The sequence below is a fragment of the Taurulus bubalis genome (assembly GCF_910589615.1).
Source record: "Taurulus bubalis genome assembly, chromosome: 14".
Classification (NCBI taxonomy): Eukaryota; Metazoa; Chordata; class Actinopteri; order Perciformes; family Cottidae; genus Taurulus; species Taurulus bubalis.
In genome coordinates, this window is record NC_136602.1 from 26,348,307 (window position 1) to 26,372,045 (window position 23,739).

General features: G+C 43.2%; 1 protein-coding gene across 1 annotated transcript; it reads right to left on the reverse strand.

The window, feature by feature from the left end:
• Positions 1 to 746: 746 nt before the first annotated feature.
• ogfrl1 (opioid growth factor receptor-like 1) lies at positions 747 to 6,439 on the reverse strand (the record flags this gene model as incomplete). Its single annotated transcript, XM_079229838.1, has 7 exons — positions 747 to 1,275; positions 2,773 to 2,918; positions 3,331 to 3,397; positions 3,927 to 4,005; positions 4,274 to 4,352; positions 4,463 to 4,549; positions 6,263 to 6,439. 7 exons carry the CDS (start codon positions 6,437 to 6,439, stop codon positions 747 to 749), a joined length of 1,164 nt encoding a protein of 387 aa, XP_079085964.1.
• Positions 6,440 to 23,739: the final 17,300 nt, after the last annotated feature.

The following is a 23,739-nucleotide window of genomic DNA, read 5'->3' on the forward strand; positions in this document are numbered from 1 at the left end:
TCGTCTTCACATTACAATAATTCTCATTTTACTGCACAAACTACGAAGGGAGCTGGGCCCGGCTTGTTGCAGTGGAGCTCCAGACTGTGTTGTTACCCAAAAGCTATCGCAATGACCGACACGCCAATCGGCACCATTTGGTTTTTCCTGATCCGATGTGAGGTCCCGGGACAGGGAAGTCATGTGTACAGATTGTAAAGCCCTCCGAGGCAAACTTGTATTTGTGATGTTGGGCTATATAAAATAAACTGAATTGAAATGAAATTGGTTCTAAAATGGTCTTCAGCATCAAGAACCACATTTCATTTCATCTCAGTTCCAGAACAAAAACGTCAAATAAGGCAAATCTTCTGTCTAAGTTTCGTAACAACAGCCCTAGATGAGGAAAGGCCTCGCATCACACATTTGGGTCTCTATGGGTTTGATGGGGATTTGGTCCAAGGCGAGTTAAGCTTGGCCGAGGATATGACCTCCCACCTCCCACCTCTGCAAACACCTGAACCCCACGCCGTATCCAGTCCATTCAAACTGATTCACCTGCAAAGACATAAGGTCATAGTTGTTCACGATAAGCCCTTAACCTGAATTGATTCTACAAATGCATTTTACTATTACTGCCTTCTGGACTTGAAGCTTCAACGTTCTGGCATGAACAATGTTTTTCCCTTAACATTTGAACCTATTACTTTTAAAAACACCTGTTGTTTCCTGCCTTCAGCACCAGATAAAGATTGAAACCGGACCTCCTACAAAGGAACGATCTCATTGCGCTCGCCCTTCTCCCCCCTCGCTCCCGCCATCGTCAGCGCTCCCTCCAGTCCGGCTACGCTAAACCCGAGTCCCGCGCAGCCTCCGGCCAGGTCGGGGCAGGTCACGGCATCATGGGAAGACACAGTATTTCCACTACCGGTGCTCTCCTCCCCCCTCCGCTGTTGCTCCGGTGTCGGAGCGGGCGCCCGGATCCCGCTGCTCCCAGCGCCGCCGCCGCCGCTACCACCGCCGCCGCCGCCGCGCCTTTTGGGTGGCGGCCCCCAGAGGAAGGCGTGGGCGGGCCTGTAGTGCTGCCGGGCGTAGCGGAGAAGGCGCCGGCGGGTGGCCGGCAGGCGGATGGTGTAGACGAAGTACTCCAGGGCGCTGTGCTGCATGTTGGGAAGCGAGTTGTGGCACACCGACTCCTCCAGGAACAGATGGACCAGCGGGGCCTTGAAGGCCTCGTAGCCCAGCTCGCCCAGGGACTTCAGGATGCGAGTGATCCGCAGGTAGTTGTGCTGAGACCTTCAGAGAAAGCAGAAGAACATTGAATCAGTCATGAATACAATGAGAGTCACCAGAAGTGCTGCTATAGGCTCAGACTGCTGGGGGACATCTTAGGATACACTGAGCTCCTCTCTCCTCTTCTCTCACTCCTTCTGGATGAATTAATGCCTCTTCAATGCACATTACTAACTCTCCTGTCTCCTGTCTCCTGCCTCCTGCCTCCTTCCATGGCGGCCCTCCTGATGCTCCTCTCTACCTCCTTCTGCTTAATGGGTCGTGGTTATCTGGATCATGGACCATGCATACTACTCATTATATGAATAATTTCTGTCATATTCATGTAATGTGCTGTAACTCTGTTACGTTGTTTATTCTGGTCACATGACATCTGTTGCTTCTGTCCATCCGGGGAGAGGGATCCTGCTCAGTTTTTTTTCTATTTTTTTGGGGGAGTTTTCGTGAGGCAAATTTATGATTTTGGGCTATACAAAATAAACTGAATTGAAATGTAATGAATGCAGTAAGAAAATGAAAATTTGAAATGTGAAAGTCGGACAGATTAACCAATCGACGACCTGCATTCACACCTTGTGTTTTACTGTTAAACAGGACACTCCTCCAGCCGAAGGTGGTTGAACTGAACCATCGTAGCTGTTCACATGAAAGATGCTGACTAACTTCAGGGTACTAAAAAGATTCAAGTAGAAGTAACTTGTGTTTTGCTTCAACCCTCTAAGGCCACATGTACAACACACAGAGACAAAGAAACACTTTTTCTGTCATGTATTGTACACGACATGATTCAGGGGAACCTGTGTTAAATGTGCAAAGAAAGTGAGACGAATATTTCCCTGAAATCTTCAGAGATAAATGTGAATAAACAAATAGCAAAAGACCGAACCTAAATCCAAAGAAAAAATGAACACTACATGACTCATGGTGTTGAAATGAACTTGTATTCTGAAATCTTTGCTGATTCAGCTCCCTCATTATTAGGCATAGTTTGTTTCTGATGGTGGTCGGGCCTAAAAGTGATCTAGAAACCACAAGGCCCCCGATGATAGATATTAAAAACAATCGTACCGAGCAGCTGCTTTACGGCGGACAATTTGTTGTTTTCCCCATGGTTCGGATAATGGCAACCATTAGCATCGGATGCTACGGTTTAGAGGCGGTTAAAGCAGCAGCGCTCTTGTATTTCAAGTGCACACCCCAAAGTGTGACATTCGGTTGGTTATTTGGCAAGAAAACGCAACGGGATGTGAACGAAACCCTTTGAATGACCCTTTAACCATCTGTTTGTTGACTGAAAACGTGTTGCGTCACATTTGGCTGCTAACAGAACAACAATTAAGTTGTGTGGGATTTAGAATAAGTGCCTTTCTGAAGGGCTCAAGAACCACAGAGCCAGAAGTTTGCTAACATTCTCTCTTCTACCCTTAAACTGCTACGCTGTGTTTGCATATATATACACTGTGTGTGTGTGTGTGTGTGTGTGTGTGTGTGTGTGCTCACTCATTGAGGTGCTGGAAGCGCTCCTGCCAGTTGGAAGCCCGAGCAACATTCCCACTCTTATCCAGCAGTTTGATGCCGTAGAAGTCCAACATGAGGGAATAGGCAGCCAGGAACCTCCGCTTGGCTTCCCGAGTGCTTTGGAATTCCTGACGGGGTCAAACACGGCAGATCAGAGAGCAGCCGGCAGGCGGGACGGCGCCTTTCTGTTCGGCGTACACGTGCATCGTGGGTGCAACACGCAGATGGACCCCAACCACATCAGAATCGGTTCAGAGACACATTTGCACTCATTATCAAGATGGTTTCAATTCATTTCAGAACCGTCAGCTGAACAAATACAGAAACATACACATATTTCCCAAATCCTTCCTTTGTTTGTTTTTTAAAGAACTTGGTTGTTCCATTTGAGTGACTTGTGTGCTTTAATCAGGAATACACCATTCTTCATTTCAAACGAAAAAATATCCATCATGTAAATGGATGGTTTAATTTCTTGGTTGAATGAAGGATGTGCGCTCAGCCATAGCAAACACACAAGTGTGTACTTGTGTGTCTTACTTTGATCTCCTCCTGAGTCAGTTCATGTGCGTAGAAGTTGAGCCCTTGTTCTCTTAATGGGAACAGCCTGCCACAAGGAAAACAGAGTCAAAAGAAACCCGACATTACATGAAGAGAGATTACTGGACGCGCTGGAAACACGTATCGGTTGATGATGAAGTCGACACAACGCCTCTTATTCAGTTCTGGGTTGGAAGACGGTGACGGCAAAAAAAACAAAAACAAGATGGCGACGAACAAAAGGCCAAATTTCAGACTTCAAAACCGTATCCAACACACCACTCATTATATATATTCTATGGTTAGTTTTCCTATTATGGTTACATAAGTAATATATATGTCATATAACTGCAACATCACAGGTTTGATTCCCGCCTATGGCCTCTGTCAAATACATCAAAAAAATCTGAAAAGGTCCAAAAAAGTAATTTTACTTTTTACACATATGCAAAAAAAAAAAAAACATCTGGTAATTCCTATGCAATTCCAATTCTAAAACATGTCTCATAATACCATGCAATTAACAATCCGGTCACCTTCGAGGAGTTTGTGGCATCGCATTGAATATAGTTAAGCACACAGATGGAATGTCTCACCACTGAATGTAGGTGTGATTGTGCTCCAGTTTGTCATAGTCGCCTCTCCACTTCGTCAGAATCTCCTCCACGTAGATGCCTGAGAAGAGACAGGAGCTAATTAGCTGCCACACACACGTATGTGTGTGTGTGTGAGTGTGTGTTTAAATATTGGATCAGTCCACTAATCTCTGGGTCCTGCCCAGTCAAACATGACCTTTAGCCAAACAAAACTCACTGAGCCCAAAGTCAACATTTCTTCTCTCCGCAATGGCAGGAGGTCTGCTTGTGTGTGTGTGTGTGTGTGTGTGTGTGTGTGTGTGTGTGTGTGTGTGTGTGTGTGTGTGTGTGTGTGTGTGAGATCTCACCATCAGGTACTAGAGGGATCTTGTTCAGGTAGAAGCGCAGGTTCCGGTACTCGTTGGGTTGCCGGGACTTTCTGTAGTTCTACAAAGACACGCAGAGCCAAGAGATCACACAGCAACACAGACAACATCTGTGTGGGCATATCTACATTTGTGGGCATCAATGGATTTTGTTTCTGTGTGTGTGTGTACCGGGTAGCTATGACGGTATTTGTAGAGGTCCCTGGCAGCGTAGAAACTCCTCTTCATCTTTGGAAGGGACTCTGGAGAATCCGTCAGCTGGGAAACAAAAGTAAGAAAGAAGGAAAGAAAGAAGGAAAGAAACCTCAGCTCAAATGCAGACTGAAACAAACCCCTCCAACAGATGGTGCAGGCGCTCCTCTTCTGACTCAGTTGAACGGAACGCACCGCCTTTGCTTTTGTTTTAGGTCGAGGGCTGTCAGCATCCATTTCTTTCCGGCAAAAGCGGGACGATTCACATCGGCGCTGCGGGATCTGGATCTGATTCTCAAATCAAATCTGGGTCATGCTAACTTCCACTGGACAGAGAGGCTCGCAGTGTTCCACTGGGCCTCATCCGGTTCTTTATTTATTCTGTTCCTCTCTACATTGTGGGGCTGGACTCCAGTACACATCCAGCAAATATAAACAGATAAATGACCAAAACAAATGGGTCTAAGTAGAGACGCTGTATACGGCTCTGGTTGCAGCAGCGACCTGTCAATCACAAGGTAGCCCCGCCCTCAAGCATACCCTGCTTTATGATCTATTTGACTCTAAATGGAACTTACTAAATGAACATCATTGTATTGAAGAAGACTTAAAACTAGAGATTAATACCATAAACTCATGTTTACTGAGGTAATAAATCAGGTGAGAAGTAGAGTCCTTTTCTCATAGACTTCTATACATCAGACTTATTTTTGAACCGGAGGAGTCGCCTCCTGCTGGCCATTAAAGAGAATGCAAGTTTAAGACACTTCCGCATTTCTTCAACTGGAGGTTGCCGCCTAATATCTACATGGTGTCTTACAATATATAGTGTGAGCTTTGTCCTTTGCTTCTTCCACGTACTTGGCACATGCAGGCACAATATTAAACCATCTGTGACATTCAGTTCCCTCTCCAATGTCCCTCCCTGATATATCTGACTATATTAATGTGTTTATACTATACTGGATAGGTATATTACACCAGAACTCAGGTCTCTTATTGTTCAACATCTTCACCCAATAATTCAACCTATACGCTGTGTTGTCGTATCATAATTTTGACAGCATGTTTTACCTGATCCTGATATTCACATTAAACTGCATGTTAACTTTTCAGAAGCACCCTTCACAGATCAATGACAGACCTCATTCAAACAATATCAAACAATGGCTGATTCAGGGAATCACAGTTCCTCAAATAGTCCTGGTATAACCCGCTGGTTTATAATATTCAGAACCAGTGTGAAGTAGTCCGACAACAACCCCCCAGTTCATATTCTGATAGTTCAAGACCAGAGGGACCAATATAATACTCATAAGGCCCCAATAAAGTCATTGATTTTCTTCACAAACCAGCAGGCAGTCTGTGTAACTTCAATAGGGAAAACAAATATTTGGAATAAGCAACTACATTTAATAAATAACCAACAGGATCATGTGTAGCATTCAGTAGTATAGGCGTATGGTGATGCTGTCATGCAGCATCATACACCATGCAGTGATGCCACACGTCACTTGTAACGTGGCTGCTCCGTGGATTAAATGGCACAACGAGGCGCAGTAAGCAGGTGAAGTTCACACAGCAAATAAATCAACGTGTTTTTTTATAATGACGTCTGTCGGCATCTGGACGCTCCTCAGCGGGACAGCAGCACGAGCCGCTCGGTTGTCCTCTCTGTGTCCCGGCCTCGTCAATAATATCCGGCGGCGGTGGCACATGTTCCCCCTCCGCTCCCCCTCACTGCCATCACAAGCCACGCTGCAAAACCCCTCGGTGTACCTGCGGGGACCCATCCTCCGGGTCCCGGTCGCTCTCCGCCGGGCTGCCGGAGCCGGAGACGCCGCTGTCATCTTCCGCCGCCGGCTCGTCGCTCTCGGAGTCCGACCCCCACGTCGAGTCGCATTCCTCCACGGTGCTCGGCTCCTTGAGACGCCAGCTGCCCAACAGATTTCCCATTTAAAAAAACATGCAAACTCCCCCTGCGCTCTTCTTTTGCCCTCGTCTGTGCACTTCAACAACAACAAAACAAAATACTACATCATTGTGTCCACAAACTGCTAGTGTGTTGGTTCGCATCGCCCTCAGAGCGCAGCGCTTTAAATGGCAGAGAGAAGGGAATTTCCAGATCAGCAACGACGCGCGTATGTGGGAAGTATGGAGGGTGATGAGTGCCACACAGCAGCAGGCTCTTAAAGCCACACACACCCTGAAACCTGTAATAACTGTCTCGATGGTTGCTAGAAATATCATCTCATGATTGTATAGGCCTGGCAATGGTCAACTGAATTTATATTAATAGTAAAAATATGTTTATATTTTTTCAGCCATAGCTATGAGTGACTATTAGGGTGACTGTGGCTCAGTGGTGAGCAGGGTCGTCCTTCAATCAGAGGATCGGTGTTTCGATCCCCGGCTCCGCTAGCCCTTGTCGATGTGTCCTTGAGCAAGACACTTAACCCTAAATTGCTCCCGTAGCTGCTCCTACGGTGTATGAATGTTAGATAGTCCTGACCAGCAGGGGGAGACTCCTCCAGTTGTAAAAATAAGTCAGTGTATGAGAAAATGACTCTACTTCTCTCTTGATTTATAACGTCTGTAAACATTGTAAATATGAATGTATGGTCTCAATCTCTAGTTTCAAGTCTTCTTCAATACAGCATGATGTTCATTTACTATATTATGATCCATTTAGAGTCAACTAGACCATAAAGTACGGGCTTACTGTGATTGACAGGTTGCTGCCGCTACCAGAGATGTATATAGCGTCCCTATGTCACTAGGTGACGACACAATGACTAAATAATCTTCTTATATGCATTCTATGGCTCCAAGGTTAATTGTTAATGTGTCCTTGTGGTGACCTGATTCACTTGGATTTGAACTTCGGATGTTTTGTGCCTCATCTGCATTATTAAATTAAAAAAAAAAAACATTTTGAGATGATAATAATTTCTGTTGCTTTGTTCCTCTGAAGGCGCTGACATCATTTTGTAACCCATTATTTTATAGTTCACAAGGTTTCTGACAAATTCCTCGCTTCCCTTCATCCCGTTGCTTTGTGGCATTAATCGCCCCCCATACAGAGTCCCCGTAACAGCAGCATCAGGACCAGAACGTATCACGTGATAACGGGACAGGAGGAGGTTACTGTATCCTCCTCCCTGAGATTATCAATGTCACTCTGGGAACAAAGGGAAACTGTGAAGCTTTTCCTTTTAGACAATCCAACCTATGATATGATGGTATTATGGTTTTAACTAACCGGAAGAAATATGTGAATTGTTGTCTTATCTCTCAATTCTTTTCACTTCACACAGTGTTCTATTGAATGAGCTCATGTGTAATCATATTCAAACATTCCCTCGGGTGATTTAAGGAACACAATGAGTGATTGTGCTTCCATGTTGGGGACTTTCCATAAACACATTGTGGAAAGTTAGACAAAGAACACTCAATACGCTCTATACACCGATGTAGATATTTCATTAAAAACCAGACGTTTCCACCTAGAATAGTCATTTACCACATTAACAATGTATAGTGTATTTCTGATTAATTTAATGTATCTTCATTGAAAAAAACTGTGCTTTTCTTTGAAAAATAAGGACATTTCTAAGTGACCCCAAACTTTTGAACGGTAGTGTATATATTATAATTTATATTGTATATATGTATTTTAAATCCTATATTTTAACTTCTGCGATATTTCATGTCTTAGATTCTCATTTTTAATCGTGTGCTTTTATCTTTTCCTTTTCGACCTGTTCTCCAGCTGCGGACACTAGAGGCCTGTACTTCTGTTTATTCGTCCACTCTGAGCTCCACACGTACGCAGGAGACAGCGACGCCCTGCAACGACAAAATGTACGCCACGTGGACCCTAGCGTACTGGTGGAAAGTGAAACGTTCGCTTTAAACGGAGCCTGAGATCCAAGGAGTTCAATGCCAGCGACTGCTTCTCTGTAGCCGCCGTGCATATGACAATAAATAACTTAAATACATAAACAGTAATCATCCCACAGCCCCTCAGATTGATCTTGTGAACCTTTAGAGGGGCCGGACCCCTCGGCTCAAAACCGCTGGAGTAAAACTATAAAGTCCTCCACATCAGTAATAATGTATCATAATGTGTAATAGCATCAGTCACAGGAGACATGTCTTCTTGCAGGACTTTTATATCTAACTTAATTAGACTTAATTGTTGGTACTTCTACCACTGTCCGGCTCCTGGCAGCCAGAGCGACACCATTGACGTGACTGTTGTCCGTTCCTCCTGCTTGCTGCTTGCAGCGGGTGAAAGTGAGTCACAGAGGTCAGTCCACAGTCATCTTGCTAGTCAACGAATTGGCCAAATCCAGCGAAACCTAAAAAAAATGAGCTAATCGAGACTCGCCGCTACAGTTAGCTTAGTTTCGGTCTCGTCCGCAAAGTACGGAAAGTGAAAGTACCTCTGAGTGACCCCTGTGACATTATGAGTCACTTGATGTGAAGTTATATCTAACCAGAAGCAGCTCCACAGAGTGAAAACCCTTTACAACAAAGCGGCAGCTCCAAAACGCTTCATGTGTTGCTTTCACGCAGACTTTTATTATTCGATGACAAAAGATGGAAGTGAACGGCGTGTTTGCAGCCAGATCGGAGGCCACATTGGTCGGACCACCGCAACGCGACGCCAGTAGAACTCTTCCACCATTAATCTGTTGTTGTTAAAGGTGGAAATCAAAGGATCAGATGACTAGAAATCCTCTTTGAAATGTTTGAAGAAACCGTTTAGTGCGCAACAGTAAAAGACTACATTACAGGTGAACCCCACCAGCTTTGAAAATGTGTGACTTCCTAATCTGAGGGGTTGATGACCAGCCGGTGACGGTATCAGCACTGCATCTAAATACGAGCCACGCGCCGCAGAGCGCATTCTTTTTTCTCCATGTTAACTTTACTTTAGCTCCAAGATCGTGTCGGCCACAAAGGAGCTTTTCCACCAGTCAGCTTTTTTTTATTGCTTCCACTCCGACCCGCTTTCCTCTGATGGGTTCTGGAAACACCACCACAAACTGTTTATTGGCAAATAATGACTCGGGCTGCACAGTGATAGTGTGCACTTCCCCTGCGCACGTACACACACACACACACACACACACACGCACATGCACACGCACACACACACACACACACACACACACACACACACACACACACACACACACACACACACACACACACACAGTGTCAAACTAATGGTTCATCTATTCATTGTTTTCTCAATCACTCACATGTTTGTGACTGAAATTCCCCGTGTGACATCTCGTCTGAAGTATTCAGATAACCATTTTACCAGAGCATACAACTAGATATCAATTGGCTTTTTTTAATTCTTTTTTTTACATCTTGATATACAAAATAATCAAAAAAATGACTGATTCCTTTTTCCGATAATCCATTAGTTGTTTCAGCTCCACATTAGTGCAACTTAAGTCTCTGCTAACATGCTTACATGCTAACATGCTAGCATGTTAGCACGCTGGGTTACTTTGTGGACTTTTTGTTTAGTTTAGTTTTTTTGAGAATAACTTTAACGCGTGTGATTCAACGTAACTGAGGGCACCGTCAAAATGAGGAATAAACGTCCCATGTACTATTTTGTTCAAAGGAAGTGCAAGAAGAGGATGTATTTGTAAGTGCTGTGGGAACATCACTAGCATTTGTCTGATTCTACTCTGCCTGTGAATTCCACCCTGAATAGGATAAGCGGTTTGGGTAATGGAATGGAATTTATACATGCAACGAACTGAAATTGACAAGTGTCGCTGCCCTTCATTGGAAAACGCATTTAAAAAATCTGGAGTAATTTTTCAAAAGATATACCAACTATCAAATGAGGACAGGTTGAATGAACTAACACAGGAGTTGCAGGATTTGCTACCTGGAGACTGGAGTTTGAAACCCCGGTGTCCCAAAGTGTCGCTGTTTTGACTGTTTTCCTGTTACGTTGTTCACGTAGTTTATTTATTTCAAGCCCAATGTGTTTTCCTAAATTGACCACCCTAGATGTTCCCATGACATCATGTAGAAAACCATCTCTCAGCAGTTCAGAGTTAGTGATCAGCTTGTGGAGCATCTCATTTTTTATTTATGAAGACAGTGCAAAGAGGAGAGTGAATATCATTTAACATTCATCATGACTTGTCTGCTGGATGTGCAGGCAGTGTGCAAGCTACTGTATGCTGACACTACAAAAGAAAAGTGTGTGAAAAAGGGAGAGGGAAGAAGCTGTATCATTTGAGAGAGGCAGGGTCAGCACACATCAAAAGCTTCAAAGATGGATGCTGAAGGCCAAAGTTGTTGGGTTTCCTATTTTTGCTGTAGTAGCGCATATTCACCACCAGGGAGCAGTGTTTCCTCAGTAATGCTGTCAGGCTGTCTGATCGCCTTCAAGAATACTGTCCACATTGCACACACACTGCTAAAGTGCTGTAGCTGTCAGCACAGAGCAGCATGACCGTGCTGAGAAAAGGCCTCTAAGTGAAATGGGCAGCTCAGTATTCCCTGCCTTCTATGCAGTGTGTGTGTGTGTGTGTGTGTGTGTGTGTGTGTGTGTGTGTGTGTGTGTGTGTGTGTGTGTGTGTGTGTGTGTGTGTTTTGTTCAAAACTGTTATGTTTCTCCAGGGATTAAGTTGGATTCACTGCTGCCATTATCAGCATGGTAGCTACCTGAGCTGACGCTGAGAAACCAACCGTCAATCACAATGTCCATACAGCATGTGCGTGGGTGTGTGTTTCTGTGTGTGTCTTTGTGCGTGCGTCTTTTCTGATAGCAGACGAGTGATGGAGGTGATAGGCATTGTGGCGGAATGAGACGAGAAACAGACACAGTTGACACCTCTAAAGTGGTACATGATTATTTTTCTTTTCTTTTTCTATTCCTTTGGTGCCATGGGCTCATTTTTTGTGTGTCACTGCGACTCCCAGAGGTCACCTGCCACTCAAACAGTGTGTGCAGTCCGGCAAAGTGACATGTTTAACCTTTAGATTTTCTGTTTTGATATGGTATGGAGGCTCACGCTCTGTATTCAGCTGATGTATGTGTGGGTGCACACGTGTGGGACAAAAGAGGGGGAAACCACAATCTGTCTAAAAGAAGTGGACGCTGTGACGTCACCCATTAGGATGCTGACTGCCGCTTTGAAGGCTTGAGTTCAGCGATTTGGCCGTCGTCACCTTGGATTTTTGCAAACAGTAAACAGTAGTGACCGCTCATGCTTGACCACCGGCTCTGGTAGCAATATCGACCAGTCAATCACAAGGTCACCCCGTCTTCAAGCATAACCTGCTTTATGGTCTATTGCAGTGATTTTGTGTGCCGTGGGAAAATGTCCAATTCCACTTAATCGGTCCCAAAAAATATTATTTAGTTGCCGCAAATAATGTACCATTGTTGACCGTTTGAGCCTGCAATATAGTTGCTGGCCGAGTAATTAAATACTCTTCCATGCCAGTAGGTAGCGCAATAATTACCTACGAAATATGATGTATTATGCTACAATGGGACTTTTTTTGGTTGTTGGTGTGCCGCAAGATTTTATTATTGTAGAAAATGTGCCGCGGCTCAAAAAAGGTTGAAAAACACTGCTCTATTGGACTCTAAATGGACCATCATTTACGAAATGATCATCATGCTGTATTGAAGAAGACTTGGAACTAGAGATTGAGACATAAACTCTTGTTTACAATGTTTAAGAGACAAGTAGAGGAATTTTCTCATAGACTTCTATGTAATCATTGGATTCAAATATCAAAAGGTCAACATTGGATTCACAAACGGAGATTGCCGCCAGTGGAAAACAATGATGCAAAAACGGAAATACAACAAGTCATTGAGCTGAGTGAAACTTCAGGGGAGAAAGGAGATATGCCATCTTGCCATTCTCCTGCTCCATATTTCAACATCGCTTAGCCTATTTGTCTTAATGGTAAACCCACAAAGCACTGTGTCAGTAAAATCTGCAGAATTCGGTGCACAGCACACTCTATTAATATAAAAAAATGTAGCAATAATCATGAATAAATCCTATTAGCAGAACCAAATACTGTTTCCTCTAACAGCCGCAAATTAAACGTACGTTTGGTCCACTAATGATGTGAAAATCGAACCCATGTTCTCAGCTGATTAAAAGAAGAAGAAAGAGGATGGAGAGTAACAGATGTTTGTAGATGAAACACTTATACGGACACACAAACCGAGTGATCCATGAATTGATAGTGTGTTATGGGATGAAGTCAGTATATCATGGTGTTTGCTCCGGCAGCTGGGGGAAAGGGTTTTGTTGTACCTGAATATTAATTGGTCATTTACCCCTTCTAGTTCACTAGGGCCAATTTTGAGTGTTTACTTTTTTTTTTATCGTTGGCTGTGTTAAAGCTTATGCCATGAATTTTGGCAAGGCTCCGAGTTTTGTATGTTTTTAATTTATTTTGGAAGTTTAACCTCAGCTCCTGTAATACGTGTATAATAAACCGTGTAGTCACAATCCAGACAATCACACCCTTATGGACAAAAACATCTCCATTAAAACCCATTTAATGTTTGATTACAGGCTATTACAGCATACAATTATGCATGCCATTATGTCATTATGTTTTCTATCTAGAATTACTGCCTTCAACATTGTAGTTTTTACTGTTGTTGCTAATCAAAGCCTTTTGTTTAGAGAACATCATTTATCGTTTGTGTGTGTGGTGGGGAGGGGGTTGCTTCTATAAAAAAAAAACAACAGTAGAATTATGTAAACAAACATTTAAAGGGGTACATTTAGAAATATTTCACAAACCCATCTGAAAATGCGATCAGAAATAGTTCAAAACGTAGCTTCCATAAACGTTGTTTACCAACATTTAATGAAATATCTTTTGCAGCAGCGGGCTACCATTGCTTTATGTAAATAACGAGACACTGTTCCTTTAACAAATTAATTATTTTACCCTTCGCTGAGACCCGCCCCTCGAACACAGACTGGCCAATCGTAGCGCAGCATCAGGCCCCGACAACTATTTTCGCCTCTGCTCCGTAGACTCTCATGCAGTCATGGTTCTGATGTTCTTCATGTTCAGGCTGGTTTACTGGATTTGGAGCTTCATGGTTAAACGTGTAATAGTGATACTCGTTACCCGGAGAAGTCAAAAGAAGATATAAGTTTCTGTGTAATAAACCTGTGATGCTAACATTAGCAGAGTAATAGCCTTAACCCCTTTTTATTGATCGCATCAATAAAGAAAGACCTTCACAGAAACCGTGTTGTTCCTTTATTATTATGCTTCATTATTATATATGTGAGTGAGTGCAGGTAGTGACAGTGTGGGCTCCATGGCTCTGACAGCTTGACGGAGTAGCATTATGTTGGGTGTGGGGTTAGCGAAGGGTCGGCATGTCTTCAGGTGGCTCAAAATGAAAGATTATCACTGCGATGATGTCATCGTGCTTACGTCCAGCCTCTCACTAGAATTCAATTCCTCAGCTAATGAAGGAGTGCCCTTTTGACTTGGCTCTATTGGATGCTGCAGTGCTGCTGTTTGTCTTGCCGGTAGAAATGAAACCCGTGGCAGGAGAGGAGCACCAGGGACTCCTGTGACCTCCCCCCGGTACAGTGGCTCAAACAGTTAATTAGCAACCGGGGGAATAAAAAATAGGATCCATCACGGCCCAACGGAGTGTCCCGCTACAAAAAGGACAGGTGGCCAGTGCTCAGAAGGACACATTGAGGCTGGGTGAAATGGATCGAACTGAACAGATCATTCCCCCAGACTCTCTGCAGTCTGCAGTTGTGCATACCGCTTCAAATAAATCAACCTCCCACTCTGGGTGGACAGCCGCTCCTGTTGCATCGTTCCTCCGCCCACTCGTTCGCCAGGCCCAACACACTCAAGGTCACGCCGCTCTGTAGAACATGCGTTGGACCCTCCCACGTCAAACGTTGGCGACGTCCCCGTGCGAGGCCTGTCACGCGTGGCGCGAGCGCGGGACGAAAGGTCAGCTGGTAAACATCAAGCCCACCGGCGTGATCTGTGACTCATGCATTACTAAACACTTTGTTTCCAGGAACATTGCACATTTAATTTTCTCTTTTAAATCGAAAAGAATTCTAGTCATAGTTCTTTATTGAATAAAAAGGAGAGAGACATCAGGATTCAGTCTTAAATCCCAAACTAAGGGTCCCCTAAAGAGTGTTGAGCGGCGATGACAATGTGAGGTGAGGATTAAGATCTTAGAATAAATTAAATAAACCTGGAGCACAAGTATGTTTTCTTCAGTGAAAAGACCCGAGAAAAAGTGAATAGTCAAATACGACTACTGTAAAAGTCGGGTTACAAGCTGCTTCTACCTCCGGTGAGTGTCCCCGCTGTAGCAAGCTAGCAGCAGCTCAAGCTAGCAGCAGCTCAAGCTAGCAGCAGCTCAAGCTAGCAGCAGCTCTAGCTGGCGCTGCTGCTGCTACTGCCCCCTCTGCCCGAGTCGGGTGTCGAGCCGGCGCTGGTCCTGCTATCTGCGGTGGTTGTTGGGGAGCTAGCGGAGCGCTAGCAGGAGCACTAGCTGGCTAAAGCGGCGAGCTAACAGGGACACTGACCAAAGGTAGTAGCGGCTTGTAAGCCGACCTTTACAGTACTAGTATTAGTAAATTTGATAAAAAATAATCCCAACTCAATGTCTATTTTCTTGCTTTTCCCGGGGCTCTCAACCCTATCGCATGATCTTCATCAGTGGATGGATTTTGCCCAGTTGTCACCTTGTTACCTTGGTCATGGTAACGGATCCCTCCATTGTCCTTTTCTAGGACTTCTTGTCCCTGTAAATTTAGAAGGACTCAAGCATCAGGCCATTCTTCTTAAAACTTAAACAGGAATTATATAGAACAATCTCAAATGAAATGAATAGATCGGTCCCATTGTCACTGGTCCCATCCAACTATTTGAGTGCACCCTTTAGTATAAACTGACATTAAATAAGTTAAAATATGAATAAGAGTTGATTATACTTTCAAAAAATCTATCAGGCTGTATTTTAGAATGAGTTCAACTTGTTCCTGTCTGATTCTGACAACCACATGATTCATGGCTTTGGGGCGATAAGGAGAAAAGCTATGTTTTTCTCCACTGAGCGACACCTGAACCATTATCATCACGCAGAAATCATCACAATGGAGCGGCACGAGCTGGGAAGCTGAGCGTCAAATCGTTTAGGATTAACAATCAGCAATCAGCACAGATTACAGCTCATGGAATCAAAAAAAATAAAGAAAATCTCTATCTCCCCGTTCCGGTAATTAGGACCTCTAGCTGATCTCAAGTCAGCTCTGTCTGTGTGTGTGTGTGTGTGTGTGTGTGTGTGTGTGTGTGTGTGTGTGCGCGCCCAGCAGCTGATCCCTCAGGCCGACGGTCTGGCCACGTGTCGCTGAAACAGATGAGGCTGCCGACCACGCTGACCTGTTCACAGACACTAAAGGATACGGGCGAGAACGCCCTGTGATGAATCGTGTGTCTGCAATGGCTGGGAAAAAAATTAACTGGTGGCAAATGAGGACCAGCCACTGGCCCATGTATGTTAAATCGCTATATCGAGCAATTCATTGATACTTTTCATACTATCAAATGTAGATTACATTCATATTTTTATGATAGATAATATATATATGGTAATAGTTTCACGATGACATCTACTACAAGGAGTGGCTATAGAATTTTCAGCCATTCATCACTGAAAACGGTGTTGTTGTTGTTGTTGTTGTTGTTGTTGTTGCATGGTTCCAGTTCTAATATTTCCAACTATTAAAAACACACTCTCTAGCTTCATCTTTCCTTGTCCCATAACCAAAATGTTGTTGAGCAAACGGATGGAAGTAAAACAATCCAGTGCAACTTTAACACTCCCCTCAGTCAGCCGACGTAGTTAAAATCTCACGCACGCACACGGCGTTCAGACCATACATCCTCGCTGTGTTCTACAGAGAAGGACTCCTCTGTTATGCTAATGCCTCACAGATATTGCCAGTAATTCAAGGTTAGTCAAACAGCAGTTTGTTTGGTTGCTGGGCACGCTCGAGAGACTTTGCCCGTCCTCGCTCCACAAACGCTGGCAGAGCCGCAGCCATCAATGTCACCGCGCAGACAGCGCGAGGAATAGAGCATGTTGTGTTGTACACAAAGGAAAAGGCCGGGCCGCGAGCCAGCTGAGAGTGTATTCACAAAGAAAAGTATTGAGCTGCGCGGTGTGCCTGAGAGACGGAGATATTTTGCTACCTTCGTTAGCATGTGCAGGGCTCAGATATGTATACTTTAAAATGCTCTAGGAGTTATTCTGTCAACGTCTGTACCCCAAACCAATGTCCCTGCAGCTGCTGGGCTGAATGGTGTGTGTGTGTGTGTGTGTGTGTGTGTGTGTGTGTGTGTGTGTGTGTGTGTGTGTGTGTGTGTGTGTGTGTGTGTGTGTGTGTGTGACTTTTCCAAACCTCTGTATTGAGGACACCCTTAAACTGCACTGTTTTCGCAAACAAATCAGCTTAGATTGCCTCAGTGTGCTTTGAAAAAGAGAGCGAGGAAGAGAGATAAATGGCAAATGAAATAAGAAAACAGGGGGTGGGGGGTTTGGGATATGAAACGGCAGGGGGAACATGGCGAGCCAAAAAAAAAGAGGCACAAGCAGGAAAAGAAGAAGTGAAATTGATAAACAGGGAAGGCGGTGAGAGAAAGTCTTTATTGCATTTTTGTCTAAGAAAAGAGGCTCAACAAAGCAGTGTTTTTTTTAAATTGTATTTCATTTTTAGAAGCTGAGAATACATTCAGTACACTGCCAGGTTGCTGGGAACACATCAGAGACAATTTTACTCTCCATGGCCTTTCTCACGAGGGCTGAGATTGTTCCGTGTTTCAACCAAATGGTCAAAGTATTATTTTAGTAACGTCTGTTATGCCTTGACAGATCATGGATGCCTTGACAGGATAATGGAAAAGTCTGCAGTGATTCAGTCTCCTGATATCCAAAAAGGGAACTGGAGACATTATCTGAATTTCTTTCAGCTGTTTTCACACTGACAAAATGTAATTGCTCTGTTGGGAACCTTTTTGTGGGAGTGCCCTTTAAAGGAGGCCGCACTGGTTCATCTTCTGAATAATCATGAGTATCCTCTGCGGACCAGGGACGCATTACCTGTGGCCCCTGCCGACACAATGTGGCCACTGAACGTCCTTTTAAAGAATCCTTAGTTAGGAGTAAGTGTTTTAAAATGTTCGGGCTCAGCAGCAGAGTTTAGCATGTATGGTTTAGTGAGCAGGGCAACCAGGCTCAGGTCTGAGTGGTCAGGTGGCTCCTGGTCCTGAGCTTTTTGAAGTGACTGTTATTATTTCTTGTCATGAAGTCTGAATGTCTAAAAGTCCAAATGCCTACAAAGGGACGCAAAACAACCACAAACAGCTACACGACCACAAAGAGGCACACAATGACAACCACTAAAAGACGCAGACTGAGCATTAAGAGACACCAAGCAACAACAAAGGTCACCTAAAAGACATTCAAAGAAATGCAAAACTACAAAGAAACACAAAATGGCCACAAGGAAATGCAGCTTCATCTACTTCAAACTACGACAAAGAAACATAAAGCAAATACAGAAACACAAAACAGCCACAAAAGAAGTTACAAGAAACGCAAAAACAACTACAAAGAAATGCATGTGTAATACAAAGAAACTCAAAACTACTAAAAAGAAAAGTAAAACAAATACAAAGAAACACAAAACAGCCACAAATAAATGCAAAAGTACTTAAAAGAAACATACTTGTTTTATGTTTCTTTTTAGTACAAAGAAACGCAAATTACCACACAGAAGAAAATCGCCCACAAAGAGACTGAAGGCTGCTGACGACCTCAAACAGACACTGAAGAGATGAGATGCAGTGGTAGTTCCATCCACTAATCCCATATGTATGTATATATATATATATATATATATATATATATATATATATATATATATATATATATATATATATACACATATATATATGTGTATATATATATATATATATATATATATGTGTATATATATATATATATATATATATATATATACACATATATATATGTGTATATATATATATATATATATATGTGTATATATATATATATATATATATATATATATATATATATATACATATGAATAGTACTTTACTTTACACAGTTACCACGTAGAGTTAGGTTAGCTGTCTCATTGTGGTGGAGCAACATGTCAATCATTTCTAAGATATTCAGCCTTCAACAAAATGAAATGTTTGTACACACCACGCCGCTACTTAGTTCCCTCTCTGGAAAGGTCACATGCTTTTAAAAATAGCTACAATTTCCATTTCCATTGGGAAAGGTAGTTGAACTAGCAGCGGCGCTACATGTAGCACAAACTCCCCCACACTGATAATGCTGGTGTTGCTACATATCAGGTCATGTCCTTTCTCTCTGACACTATTGAGTTTTTTGAGTTCCAGGCCCACACACACCAGAGGCTGTTGCTGCCCTTTTGTGATACATATGAGAATTGGATTTGGCAACAAAATAAGATCACAATAAATAGCTGTGTCATTTACATACCTGGCAGCGACTAAAACCAAATGGCTGCCGCATGAATGTGAATATGTGCTCCCATGAAAAGTAGTGTGCATTGTGCTGTGTGTATAGTCCCTCATCTAGCTGCTACCTGACCCGCCTCAAGGTCCCGTTCACAAACGATAACACGCTATTAACATATCAGGTCAAACACGGCAAAGTTTTGCAGCTGGATTGAAATTTGTCCTTTTTTTGCATCTGTAATATAAATGTCGCCTTGGCATCAAGAACATTGTCTGCAGAACAATGACATGGAGCTACAGTCCTGATGGACGAGGTGCGGAGGCGTTCCTTAAAACGCAAAAGAGAGGAACCGCATTCGGGAAGTCCACAACCCAGTCTCACTGTCTCACTGCAGTTTGTGCAATAGTCACAGATGTCAAACTATTGGTTTTGCATACAGGGACACAAATTGTCGGTCATTTTAAAGTCGCTTTTTATTTTTATGTGACGATATTATGTAAGAGAATGTATAAAAAAGAATTAGGTTTAGGCAACAAAACCACATTATTAATTCAGGAAAACATTGAGGCAACAAACCCACAACTGTAAAACCACAAACCACAACACGGTTCTTTGGTTCAAAGTCCTGAGTTTGTTGTATGCATACATCTCCACTCCCGCCAACCATGACCGGCCTTTTTGGATATTAAATACTGCATCACTTGCTCTGACTGTAGTTTAGTCACGTGCATGCATTTCATTTGCGAGTCTCACCACAAAAAAGGATCCTAATGACTTTCCATGGGCATTGTTTTCATCCTGAGACACAAGAAGAAAAAAAACAAAAAAAAACAGCCAATTCGTGTCTATCTACACGAAAGCCTGATACTGGGCCTTTTCAGACTTCAGACTGTAAAGAAAAGATGCACATCAGTTTCCACCGCCTCTCTGAAGACACTAATAATTTCACTTTGACTGCGCACAAATAGTCCTATTTGCAAAGATCATAGCATCGATAATAGCCCCACTATTATCGATGCTATGATCTTTGCAAATAGGACTATTTTTGCAGTGAGGCTCATTTACATAGGGAAGAGGCCACTTTTTGCAGAACATATAAACTTAATCCTTTTCTGAACTTGACAGTTCCCAACAGTTTAAACGAAAAAATAGAAACTCTTGTCTCCACTGTAATCCTAATGCATCCTAATATCCTGATTTATGTTCTCCCGCCGGGATACTTGTGTGTTCTTGACATTGTGTCAGAGAGGAACTGAATAAACTCCGTGGTCATCATTATGGTTGGAGTTATTGGACAGCAATTCAATACAATACAGTGCAATAGAACAGCACCAGAATTAAAGGCATCTCAGATGTAGGATTTGTTTCATGACAGTTGTATTAATCCTGACATGCATTGGCTCAGTCAGTGTAAAACACATATAGCCTGACGAAATGAGATTTTCTCTAATAACTGATCAAAATTGTGGCGCGCCACCAAAGCAATCAGCGCCTGTAGAGATTAAGATGTTATTCATGTCGTTGCTGAAGCGCCTGAGCCTGCTGCTCCAGCTCTGAGGAAGTTCTGTGGCTGAGACTCGTCAGCAATGAAAATTGTGGAAAATAATTTTCATAAGACATTGAAAAGTGATTTGGGGGTTCTGCATTGGGAGCTGAGCATTTAGTTAAATCCATTTCAAATACTCCATATGAGAGAATGTCAGGAGTCTGAGCAATTTTAACTCTTGACTTTTCCTTTCTTTTTTTCTCACTACCAATGCCATCAAATGTCAAGCGGCGCGCCTCCTGAGTGTCTTTTCATCCCGGTGCAAAATGCATCAAGTCACCGGTCTGGAGAAGTGCCGGACAGAAACTTATTTCTATGCTAATGCAGCGGTGTTGACAAATGCGTTGTGATCGGGTTGCCATATATTTTAAGCGGATTTGAATTGCCCGCTCCCCCTCCCTCCCTAGAATTGAATTGTACTGTGCATTATCATATAATTGCATTTCCGGACGTGATTTATGTGCACATCGGGTGCCGGTGTGCTCCAGTTAGTTGGTTGTGGCATTTCTTCGGCTGGTCTGACTCCAAACACGGCAGGATGTTTCTCCACCAGTAAACATCAATCTTTACCCGCCTTTTCTCTCTTCATTGATTTGGGCTTTCTTTCTCTATCAACTCCTCCTGCCTTACTTGCTTTCATTCATTCACTCTTTCCTTTCTTCCCCCCTCTTCCAGTTTCCCCACCGGCGATGCTTTCTCTTACTCCGTTTATATTTTCCATCTTCTAGCTCAGCTGTATTTGAAGGAATGACAGTGAGATGCCCTCAGGGTTATACAGTAGCTCTGCAAACACACACACACACACACACACACACACACACACACACACACACACACACACACACACACACACACACACACATGAACCTTCACAGCGTCTCTTCTCTGTCATTTTTTGTTTTTGCTTTTCTCAATCCCAGCTCTTGGCATTGACTCATTCTCTCTCCATCTCTTCTGTCATCCTACAGTATTGGTACTGTGCTGTGAATGTTTCTATAGCTGCATTTATTTTTCATCCCAAAAGCTTAACTTACACCACCACTAAACAAGGAGACAGTTGATGGAAAAGAAGAAGAAAAAAGATTAAAATATCCACACATGTATCTCCTTGTGCAGATGATCCATAATGGGAATGCAAATGTCTCTGAAAACAAAGGTAAGAAAGTGAAATCCAAACGATGAAGCAGGCTATATAGTACCACTCTCAGTCCTCTAGACCAGTGTCTCCGCAAACACATATTTCTGGGGACCCGCTCTTTAATAAGGACAATCCCTTGTGGCCAAATTCACAATGCATCGGATCCATAAATCGGAATTAGTGCGTATGAATATGAACCTTTCAGACCAGTAATGCTACCAATTATTAAATGATCTACAACAGGTAAACCGGCTATTTTAACCTATTGCATTTAGGTGGTTAACAGACTTATCTTATTTTTATAAATGTTCCCACCTTAGCTAAAACCTCTCAAAGCCTCAATAGCAAAATGTCAGAGGGTCTCTAAAATCACAAGACAATAATTACCACTCAAATGTATTTTAAAAGCTTACACATTTCCATGCAGTTTTCATTATTTAAACTGCAAAAATATTTAGTTAAAATCAGAGGAGACAGGTCCCCACAACATGATGTTCATTTAGTACATTCTGGTCCACTTCACAGTGAAATCGAGCATAAAGCAGGGTGCTTAGGGCGGGGCTACCTTGTAATTGACGGTCGCTGCAGGTACCAGAACCGTATCCGGTGTCATTAAACCCTAGAACACTAACATCGGGCGATTTACACCCGAGCGATTGTTGTTACGTTGTTTTCACTGTGTTGCTTTTGTCTGAGTTGCGTAGGTCCTTCTGTAGCTTCATGCTGCTCACTGACGTTAGTGAAGGTGGGCGTGTCTTAGTGAAGGTGGGCGTGTCTTAGTGGAGGTGGGCGTGTCTTCCTGCTCCGATCACTGTTTTTTTCTACAGGCACCTGTTCGGGTGATTTTCACCTGACGTTAGTGATAGCGTGACTATTTTTTATAGATGGGTTTTAACATTGATTTTTAACCTTAACTAACTTTTCCTCCACAGAACAAGACTCACATGTCCCAGGAACGTGTGGACCAAATAACAAATTCATAGCTCCTTTATTTATATTTTTAATCATGTTTTATTGACGATTCCCTAATTTTTCACTGGATATTGAGTCTTTTTTCAGGGTCTCCCCGTGATAAAATAAAAGAAGGATACTTAAACTTGCCTTGTATTGTTGTATTTGAATATATTTAGATGAGAAGTATATTTTATCAGGTACATTATATCGGGTGAAATTCACCCGGCGTTAGTGATAGTGTGACTATTTTTAACGTTAGTGTTCTAGGGTTAAGTCACTCCTCCGCATTCCAAATATGGTAGCGTCCGTTGCAAAAAAAAAAACAAGATGGCGACGGCCATATTCCAAGATGGTGACGCCAAAATCGTCGAACTCAAGGCTTCAAAGCAGTGTCAATTCTTATATATGTGGTCCTGTCCCAGTGTTTGGGACTAGCGGCACTCTGCCGCTCGCTGGTCGCCGCGCGTCACCCGATTGCGTGGCCCGCTTGACATGATGTCACATGCCAGGCCGAGCCTCCGGGGTCAAATCAACCGCATCTCCGAATCCAACCTCACACCGATGACAGGCAGCGGACTCAAGTCTGTGTCAAACAGTATTAGTGCTGGAAAACCCATTCACCCAGGATGACCTCACTGGTGAGGCTGTTAATTGCAGCAGGACTGGTGTATGCATCGAGGTGGTGACAGAATAATGGACTGGATTACCTTCAAATGTGTGTGTAGGGGGGGTTGTTTCTTAAAACTACATCTACTGCTATCACAGTGTGACAAAGTGCCCAGGTAATGCCGAGCAGATTGGAGTTTTAGCTGTGCAAACATTAGTAAGAGCTGCTCTGGAGGCAGAACAAAATAAATAAATGGCTGACATAAACCACAGCTTATGCCAGGGTGCTGGAAAGGAGGCTCCGACCGCTTGTCGAACCTCAGATTCAAGACGAGCAGTGCGGATTCCGTCCCGGTCGTGGAACAGTGGACCAGCTCTTTACCCTTGCAAGACTACTGGAGGGG